At 39.6% G+C, this 10,710-nt stretch overlaps 2 protein-coding genes across 2 annotated transcripts; one reads left to right on the top strand and one right to left on the bottom strand.

The window, feature by feature from the left end:
- Window positions 1-5,282: 5,282 nt before the first annotated feature.
- LOC104086737 (uncharacterized) lies at window positions 5,283-5,675 on the top strand. The gene has a single exon (XM_009591063.1). The coding sequence runs from the start codon at window positions 5,283-5,285 to the stop codon at window positions 5,673-5,675; it is 393 nt and encodes a 130-aa protein (XP_009589358.1).
- Window positions 5,676-9,969: 4,294 nt separating this feature from the next.
- LOC104086736 (uncharacterized) lies at window positions 9,970-10,380 on the bottom strand. Its single transcript, XM_009591062.1, has one exon. The coding sequence runs from the start codon at window positions 10,378-10,380 to the stop codon at window positions 9,970-9,972; it is 411 nt and encodes a 136-aa protein (XP_009589357.1).
- Between the last annotated feature and the right edge of the window lie 330 nt (window positions 10,381-10,710).

The following is a 10,710-nucleotide window of genomic DNA, read 5'->3' on the forward strand; positions in this document are numbered from 1 at the left end:
TGAGGTCAAAGGATATAGCTTCAGTGAAGGTGCAATGGAGAGGTCAGCCTGTGGAGGAGTCCACTTGGGAGACCGAGCAGGAGATGCAGAGCAGATATCCACGCCTATTCGAGACTCCAGGTATGTTTCTAGACCCGATCGAGGACGAATGGATGTTTAAGAGGGGGAGGATGTAACGACCCGATCGGTCGTTTTGAGAGTTATAGCCCTGTTTTCCTCATTTCTACTTCTTTTTTTGTTATTCAGCTATATTATGTTATATCGGGTTAGTTGGTTCGGGTCCGGAAGGAACTCGGAGTGAAATGAGACACTTAGTCTCATAATTGAAAAATTGAGTTAGAAAAGTGGACCGGATATGGACCTATGAGTAAACGATCTCGAATTCGAATTCTGATAATTCCAATAGCTCCGTATGGTGATTTTAGGCTTAGGAACGTGTCCGGAATATTATTTGGAGGTCCGTAGAGAAATTAGACTTGAAATGCCGAAAGTTTAATTTTTGAGAAGTTTGACCGGGGTGTTGACTTTTTGATATCGGGGTCGGAATCCAATTCTGAAAATTGGAATACCTTTGTTATGTCATTTATGACTTGTGTACAAATTATGAGGTCAATCGGACGTGATTTGATAGGTTCCGGAGTCGTTTGTAGAAATTAGAAATTTCAAAGTTCATTAGACTTGAATTGGGGTGTAATTCATGATTTTAGCATTGTTTGTATATTTGGTTGAGGTCCCGAGGGGCTCGGGTGAGTTTCGGATGGTTAACGGGTTGGATTATGGACTTGGAACTCTGCTGGAATTTTTCTGATGCACCATCTGGTTTCCTTCATCGCGTTCGCGAGTGGAGCCTCGCGTTCGCAAAGAGGAACTGAGAGGATGGCAATATTTGCTCTTCGCGTTCGCGAAGGGTGGACTGGGTGTGCATCGCGAACGCGAGAGGTGTTACGCGTTCGCGAAGAAGAGAGGAAGCAGCCGAGGACCCCAGGCAATTGGTCTACGCGTTTGCGTAGGGGGTGTCGCATTCGCGTAGTGAGGGGGAAAAGAAGCATCGCGTTCGCGATGGGTTGGACGTGTTCGCGTAGAAGGCATTGAGGCAGAGGCATTTTGTGCTTCGCGAACGAGAGGGCAATGTCGCGTTCGCGAAGGAGGAATATGGACGGGAGTTATTTTGTACTTCGCGAACGCGAGGCACTGACCGCGTTCGCGAAGAAGAAAAGTCTGGGCAGTGAGTTTAAGTTCTGAAAATTGGACTTTGTCCCATTTTCAGTTTTTAACGATTTGGAGCTCGGATTTGAGGCGATTTTGGGTGATTTTCAGAGGAAATAACGGGATTCGAGGCGTTTGGAGGCCAATTCACGAGGAAAGGACATTGCATAATAAGAATTTCACGGCTTGATGTATGTAACGATTGTAAATCTAGTCCTAAGGGTATGAAACCCCGGATTTCGTATCATTTTACTACTTTAAGGTGACGCATATGCTAGGTGACGGGCGTGTGGGCGTGCACCGTTGGGAATTGGTGACTTGGTACGTCCCGTAGCAACTTTAAAGTTGCATATTTTGTTGAAACTATATGATACTCATATATTTTAGAAAGAGTTTCTGTAAATTGGGTTGAATGCCATGTTTGGGCCTTGCGCCAGTGCTATTTGGACCCTTAGGGGCTGTTTCTTACTATCCTCTCATTGTTTTCAATTGAAAATCTATACTCCGTCATGTTTATATTTGTTTGCCGCATAACTCAGTTTTATGACTCTATTTTGATGCATATAAATGTTTTGGGCCGAATGCCCTATTTTACTGAAATGCCAGAGTGGCTTGAGAGGTTTATGACTGAGTGAGGCCGAGGGCCTGATTTGTGAGGATGAGTGTGGATCGGGGATTCCCGCCTGCAACATACTTTATTATTATAGCACGTGAGTTATCCATGCAACACGTGAGTTGTCCATGCAGATTATAGCGCTTGGGCTGAAGGAGCCCCTCTGGAGTCTGTACACACCCCCAGTGAGCGCAGGTACCTACTGAGTGCGAGTGCCGAGTGCTGAGTGACTGGGAGGTATGAGTGATTGTGAGGTATGCCCGAGTGGCAAGAGTGACTGTGAGGTTTGCCCGAGGGGCTGTATATGAGTGATATTTTGCCCGAGGGGCTGTTTATGATTTCATCATTTTTGCTCACCTTTGCATTTTTCCTCTATCTGAAAACTGTTGAAAAATATCTTTAAATGATTTTTACTGGAACTGGGTTAAGCGAGATGTTTTGATTCAAATCCTGACTTTAAAAGCATGTGGTATTTTACTGAGATTTTTCGATATGAATGTTATATGCTTTATTGCTCGTCACTACTACTCAGTCTTTATTTATTGTTGTTACTTACTAAGTTGGCGTACTCACGTTACTCCCTGCACCTTGTGTGCAGATTCAGGTGTAGCTGGACACGGTAGTGGTTATTGAGTGTTCTGGTTGCAGATTTTCTTGGAGATAGCGAGGTAGCTGTTTGGCAATCGCAACCCCTGCTCTTCTCCCTCTTATCTTCCTCTAGTTGTATTTAGTTATTTTCCAGGCTGAGTTAGCCTTGATATTGTTAGACAGTTTGTAGTAGATGCTCATGACTAGTGACACCCCGATGTCGGACTTTTTATTCCGCACTTTTATTTTGATTGGAACTCGTTTACGAAGGTTCTTATGTTAAATAACCTTGAAATTATCTTTGAAATGAAAATATCGGTTTGTTTTGGAAATGAGTCGGCTTGCCTAGTTCCACGATAGGCGCCATCACGATAGGGGTTAGTTTGGGTCGTGACACTTGCATATTTTCACAGTGCTTATATTAGTTTACCTCGTAGAGTTAAGATTTAATCGAGAGAGGGGTCTTGGCTACACGTTTGAACTAATCATCTAGTGAATTCATGAGAATCATTAGAACATTAGAGTGAATTGAACTAGAGTTAGGTCCCAAATAGCTATCTTGTACCTATCCTGTCACGACCCTTATTTCTCCCATTGATATTTTGATGTTTCTCAACTCTTGTCTTCTAGTGATCAATTATTAATTGTTTTAGTTTCATAGTTAATTTTAGTTATCAATCATCCCAACCAATGTGTTAATCATCCTGAATAGCGTTAAGCTAGAAATTACTTGAACATTGTTTAAATCCAATCCATGTAGAGACGATAATTATAACTATACTATCTTTGGCTAGCGGGCATTAATTTCGTATTGTGTTTGCGCTCGCCAAATTTTGGTGATGTTTCCAGGGATTGGCAATCAATAATGTTCAAATTAATTTTTGGTGCTAATTCAGGAACCAATTTTATTTTATTCTTCACGATTTCTCTTCCGTGTGCATGAAACAAGTTAATCTCTTTGGTGTATGACTCGATCTTCTTATAAGGAAGTGATTCCATACGATCTAGAGGTAGAAACGTGTTTGTGAGAGTTGAGGAAAGAGAAAGAACTCATCGGGAAATTCTTGGGGCAATATTCAACCCAAGAGAACATGGCTAAGAACGGTGATGAGATAGTTGATTTGGGTGCACGGGAAACAGCCCAACAGGAAGCAGCCGCACGGGAAACTATTGAAGCAGCTCTCAGAGTTGATGAAACGGTGGACGGGAATGAAGGACAAAGATTCAACCTGAACCGACCTCTGGTTGAAGACGAATTTGTAAATAATATGCCCAAGCTTAGACCATCACTGGGAGACTACGCCAGGCCAGTCTACAATTAGGAGTATCTAGTGTGCGACCTCCTCCGATCGCAACCAATAATTTTAAGATCAAGCAAAGTTAATTCATATCATTTAGAATAATTATGTCTTACGAGCAAAAACCAATGAAGATCCAAATACTCATTTGATGGATTTTGATGAGATTATGAATACCTTCCAGCATAACGGGGTATCAAAAGATTCTATCTATTTAAGGACATTTCCTTTTTCAGTGAGGGAAGATGCTAAGCATTGGTGGCAGAGTTTGCCGACTGAGTCAATTCAAACTTGGCAAGATATGACAAAGAAGTTCCTTGAAAAATATTTTTTAGCTGCAAAAACAGGGAAAATTCGAAGAGAGATCCACAACTTCGAGCAGAAAGATACATAAACGGTGTTTGGAGCGTGGGAAAGATTTAAGGATATTGTTAGAAGATGTCATCAACATGGAGTAGACTTGTGGATACCACTCCAAGATTTCTAGGATGGTCTGACACCCTCAGGTAGGAGGACGCTAAACAACGCAGTTGAAGTTCCTCCTATGAAGAAAACCCCTGAGGAGATTTTTGCAATTCTGAACGAATTATCTGAAGATGCAAATCAATGGCCTATAGAGGATAACGAGAGAAGGAAAAAGGTTGGGGGTACATCAAGTGGATTCTAACAAATTAGTGCAAGCCCAACTAGACACCATGGCCAGAGAGATACGAAAATTAAGCTTAGCTAAGGTCCAGAGCCAGTCATCCTCGATTTGTGATTTTTATGAAATGGGTCATCCAACGCATGAGTGTCAGGCCTCGACTAGATATGAAGTGATAAATATTGTGGGGAGCTTTGACAGAGGCAACTACCAAAGTGGCAACAATTTTAACTCTATGGGACACATGCACCCAGGTTTTTCTTTGAGTTCACCAGGTGGTAGTGCAAATGCATGGAAGCAAAATAACTCCAGACCCCAGGGACAGGGAGCTTCATGTTTTCAAAATTAGCAAAGGCAGCAATATCAGCCTCCACAGTCTAATCAATCTAGCATGGAAGATCTGATCAAGGCCTTTATTAATAAGACAGATGAGATGCTTGAAACCCATGGCCCAGCTATCCGAGAACAGGGCACGACCATCCAAAACTTGGAAAGACAGGTGGAGAAACTTGCTAATCTATTATCTGAGAGGGTTCCAGGAATTCTCCCTCCTGATACTGAAAGAAATCCAAAAGAGACAATAAAGGAAGTATCTTTGAGGAGTGGGCATGTCTTGGAGGATCCCAAGGCGAAACAAAAGGATGAGTTGATTGAAGGACAGGTAGAGATTGTAGAGGAGCAGAACAATAGCAACATTCAAGAAGGTGAAGTGATGGTAGATGATGGTCTGAAGAAGAAGGGGAAGACTAGAGCTCAGAAGAAGAAGAAAGATGAAAATTCAATGAATGAGGAGACTGAGTAAAGTAAATACGTGCCTTCTCTAACTTTCCCTCGGAAGCAGAGAAGAGAGAAGCTGGACAAACAATTTGGGTATTTCCTAGATGTGCTCAACTAGGTGCATGTTAATCTACCATTCACACTGGTGCTTTCACATATGCCAGTTTATGCTAAATTCTTGAAGGAAATATTGTCCAACAAGCGGAAAGTAAAAGAGACATCGGTTGTCAAGCTCACAGAGCACTGTAGTGCTATTCTACAAAATTCGCTCCCTCAAAAGTGTGGAGATCCAGGGAGTTTTACTATACCTTGTTCTTTAGGAAATATCAAGTTTAAAAATTCTTTGTGTGATTTAGGTACTTCTATCAATCTTATGCCTTTGTCTATTTTCAAGAAATTGAAGGTAGAGATTGGAGAAATCAGATTGATACATGTGTCCTTACAGCTGGCGGATCAGACTGCAATCATACCTGAAGGAATAGTGGAAGATGTGCTTGTTCGTGTGGATAAATTTTTTTTCCCTGTGGACTTCATCATGATAAATATGTAAGAGAATAGGGTAACAGAGAAATTTTGGATATTCAGGAAAGGCAGCTCATGCTCAGAGTGGGGGATGGGGGACAAAGGGTGGTCTTCAAGATGGAAGGAGCAATGGGGGCCCTAAAAGAACGATCTGGAGAGAGTAAGCATGATAAGTGTGGGGTGTACCCAAAGAAGTCAGAAAAGAAGCTCTCAACATGGATGTGTGCACTGGGTCGGGCGTGCAAAGGAGATCCCGATTTCGATTCAGACCCCGACTAGATGAATCAGGGGAGTTTCATTTACCTTTTGCTATTTATTTGTGTATCATGGGGACATGTCATAATTTAAAGTATAGGGTGGGGGATTGTAAATATGTACATGTGTGTTTGCTTTCTTTGTTTTGTTTTTAAAAAAAATTGACATTTCTCGACGATGGATTTCCTCGACTATCTTTTTGAGGGATCAAAGTCAAAGAAAAATATATATTTTTTGTTTTTTCTTAGGTAGTGTAACAAATCCCCCTTGATTTTTCTTTGTGCCTCGGTTCTTTTCCAAGAGTTTTTCTTGAACCGGGTGTAGTTAGTTTTTCTTTTATTAGGAAATTTAAAGTCTTGTGCTATGGTATGAAATGGAGATAACTTGTCTTAACTTTGTTGTGCCTTGAGATTAGTGAGTGTCTTAGTTGTGACGCCTAGGCTCAGTTCTTGACTCATGTATAAATACCTATTTTGATGTTTCTTAACTGCTATGACTAGAGAGTCGGGATAGATCCGATCCTAAGTGAGTTATGTGCCAACGTGTGTGTGAGATTTTGTTGTTATTCTGTGCATGTCAATTGATGTCTAGAAATTTCCCAATGTGTTTGTAAATCAAAATAGTAGTCTTGTTCAATATAGGAAGTGATATAGGCATTTCTTTGTTGAGCCAATTATATGTCTGTGACCCGCCTAATTGTTGTGTATCCTAGTTAGCCCATTTGAGCTTGTAATCCTAATTTCTTTGGCAACCACACTACAAGCCTGACCCGTTTGTGAATTGACCATTTATTTCAACCTTTTACCTCTAATGAGTACTTGAAATATTTATGAGCTTGTAAAAGCTAAGTGGAGGTATGGTTGGATTTTTGAGTGGAACTATAGAAAAGGAGAAATGCGCATTATTTGAAAAAATATGAGAGCCACTTGTAGGGAATTTAAAAAAACAAGAGAAAAGAACTTCAGAACTTAGGGAAAAAAAAAGAGAAATTGGGAGCTCGGTGCTAATAGGATGTGAAGGTTGGGGTTTGGTTAAACATAAGTGTGGGGTTTGAATTGGTGAAATTGTATGTGTATTAACGTGCTTAGGTAGGTGTAGCCACTATGATCCAAATTGTATCCTACCCGCCCCGCAATCCACATTACAACCAAATTAAAGTCCTACTTGATCTTTGACTGAATGAGTTCAATTAGTAGAGTATTATACTACGGGAAAGCCTATGATACGTCTTCTGTGTCACATGAATTTTGATTCTGTGAGTGAGTGAATTTTGTCTATTTTGAGTTCCTATCCGTTCTTGAATTTTATTGTATATATAAATACTCTCTACTTTTGGTTTGAGGGCACATGACTTGCGAAGGAAATGTAATGACTTTGACCTTTGTGTTAGATTAAGTGAGCAGGTTGTGAAAAACAATGCGTGGTGCTTTTTGAGTCGAGTTTTGAGGTATGATAGGGTGCTTATTGGGCTTTAAAAATTCTTGGCATGATGTGTTAGGGAAGTTGTTTGATGAAAAGGTCATCTCTATGTGAAGTGTAGTATGATTGCTCTGGCACGAGCAATGTTTTAAGTGTGGGGCGTTGATGGTAGGCGAGTAACTCACGATTTTAGCTATATTTTACACTCTAATTACTACAATTTGAATGTATTTGAGCCTAATTTCTAGTACTTTATACTTATTGTGTGTGTTATGTTGTGTAGGAAGTGATTCCGAGTGAAGAAGCAAGTTTGGAGGTAAAATGAATGATTTGGAGCTTTGAAGTATGGGTAGAAGCCCAAGATATTAAGTCGGGATCACATTGGGGAGGGGGAGGGGTTCGAGGACCAAGTCTGGAAGTCAAGAAAGTGAGAAAAAAAAGATTACTATCGACTAGTACAAAATTCTTGCAGAGTGTAAAAATCAACTCTCTGAACTTCTCCACAGGCACACCGCGTGGGGCGGCACGCCATGCACCGCACATGTGCAAATTTTACAGAGATTTCTCCTACTTCAACTTGGAAATGATAGTTTCGTCCGGGCCCATTCCTACATGGTATAAATACACCAAAACCACGATTTAGAGGACTTTTGGCCTTGGAAGCTTTGGGAGAGCATTGGAGGCTACAAGACACAGGATTTCATCATTTTTCCATCAATTCAATACGGGAGTTTGGATTGTAACGTTAGATTGATGCTTTCTCACTTTTTAATTATATTTGTGATGACTTCCTCCATAATTATGGAGTAGTTTCCCTTATGGCTTGACAGATATGGCGTTTTGATTGATATTTATGGATTTTAAATCTAGTTCTTTGCTTGAATTCATTTATGGAGCTTTGAATTGTTTGCAACTTTATTCACCAGCTTATTTAATCGAAAGAGGAATATTGTGGTGATTATCTTGTATTATTTTGTTTGGTTTAATTAAGTGATTCTCTTAAGTATTCGAAATCGTTTGTTGAATTGTTGATTAAATCAAGTTAGGGGAATATTCGAGAGGCATTTTCCTGAAGACTAATCCATTAACGCATGATTGCATATTTTCACAGTGCTTATATTAGTTCACCTCATAAAGTTAAGATTTAATCGAGAGAGGGGTCTTGGCTACACGTTTGAACTAATCATCGAGTAAATTCGTGAGAATCATTAGAACATTAGAGCGAATTGAACTAGAGTTGGGTCTCAAATAGCTATCTTGCACCTATCATGTCACGACCCTTATTTCTCCCATTTATATTCCAGTGTTGCTCAACTCTTGTCTTCCAATGATCAATTGTTAATTGTTTTAGTTTCATAGTTAATTTTAGTTGTCAATCATCAAAACCAACGTATTAATCATCCTAAAGAGCATTAAGCTAGAAATTACTTGAACATTGTTTAAATCCAATTCCTGTGGAGATGATAATCATAACTATACTATCTTTAACTAGTGAGTATTAATTTCGTGTTGTGTTTGCGCTCATCAACAAACAAGATGAGAACTACCACTAGCAAGGAATCAATTTTTTTTCCTTTTGAAAGTTCTGATTTTGTTTTCAAGCAAACTCATGTTTTTTTCAATTCCCTATAAGTGGCTCTCACAATTTCTTAAACAATGCATATTTTTCCTTTATTAATAGTTCCACTTAAAAATCCAACCATACCTCAATTTAGCTTTTAACAAGCTCATAACAAATTCAAGTGCTCAAGAGAGGTAAAAAGTTCAAATAGATAGTCAATTCAAATAAAATGGGTCAGGCTTGTAGTGTGGTTGCCAAAGAAATAGGACTACAGGCTCAACAGAGCTAACTATGATACATCACAATTAGGTGAATTAAAACATATATCTGGATCAAAAACATATTTATATCACTTCCTAGAATGAACAAGACTTCCATTTCGCTTTGCAAACACACAAGGCAAGTTCTAGATATCAACTAACATGCACAGAATATCAACAAATACCTCACACGCACATTGGCACATAACTCACTTAGGATTGTACCTATCCCAACTCTCTAGTCAAAGCAGTTAAGCAATATCAAACTCAAACAATTTGAGGCACTTATCCAAAAGTCAAGAGTTTAGCCTAGACATCACAACTAAAGCACTCACTACTCGCAAGACACAATAAAGTTAAGAACAATTATCTCCATTTAATACCATAACACAAGACTTCCATATTCCTAACAAAAGAAAAATTAACTACACTCGGTTCAAGCAAAATCCTTGAAAACGAACTGTGGCACAAAGAAAAACCAAGGGAAAATTGTTACACTACCTAAGAAAAATAAAATATTTTTTTCTTCGACTTTGATCCATCGAGAAGACAATCGAGGAAATCCATCATCGGGAAAAGTCAATTGTTTTTTCAAACAAAACAAAAGAAAACAAACAAACATGTACATATGTACATCCCCCACACCACACTTTAAATTGTGGCATGTTCCCCTGACACATAAATAAAAGTAAGGGGTAAAGTAAACTCCTTTGAATCATCTGGTCGGGGTCTGATCGAAGTCGAGATCTCCTTTGCACGTCCGACCCAGTGCACACATCCATGCAGAAAGTTTCTTTTCTTCCTTGTTTGGGTGCACCCCACACTTATCATCCTAATTCTCTCCATCTCGCTCTTTTAAGTCCCCTATTGCTCCTTCCATCTTGAAGAGCATCATTTCTTCTCCCACTTTGAGTATGAGCTGCCTTCTTTGGGTGCACCCCAAACTTATCATGCTTACTCTCTCCATATCGCTCTTTTAAGGAGCTCATTGCTCCTTCCATCTTGAAGAGCACCATTTCTTCTCCCATTCTAAGTATGAGCTGCCTTTCCTGAATGTCCAGAATAGCTCTACCAGTAGCCAAGAAAGGTCTCCCTAAAATCAGATGGACCTCCCTATTCTCTTCCATGTTCACCACAATGAAGTCCATATGGAACACAAATTTATTCACCCGAACTAGCACATCTTCCACTATTCCCTCAGGTATGATTGTGGTCTGATCCGCTAGCTGCAAAGACATATGTATCGATCTTATCACGACCCAATTTTTTCTACAGGTCGTGATGGCGCCTAATGTCGCCGCTAGGCAAGACAACGGTGAACTAGCCATGTATTTATTCTTTTTAACAATTTTGAAATAGTTTATTTCTATTTATTAAGTAAGTAAGAGGTGAAAAGTTTAATAAAATAAAGCGTAAATAAATAAGAGAGCAAGTGTGGTGTGATAAACACTCAAACACCATCAAATGTCTACTATCATATTTCCAAGACCTGGTGTTACAAGTGTATGAGCTACTAGTAGAATATACAAAATGCTAAACTATTGTCTGAAATATAGTAGACAGAAAGA

The sequence above is a fragment of the Nicotiana tomentosiformis genome, chromosome 4 (assembly GCF_000390325.3).
Source record: "Nicotiana tomentosiformis chromosome 4, ASM39032v3, whole genome shotgun sequence".
NCBI classification, from domain to species: domain Eukaryota; kingdom Viridiplantae; phylum Streptophyta; class Magnoliopsida; order Solanales; family Solanaceae; genus Nicotiana; species Nicotiana tomentosiformis.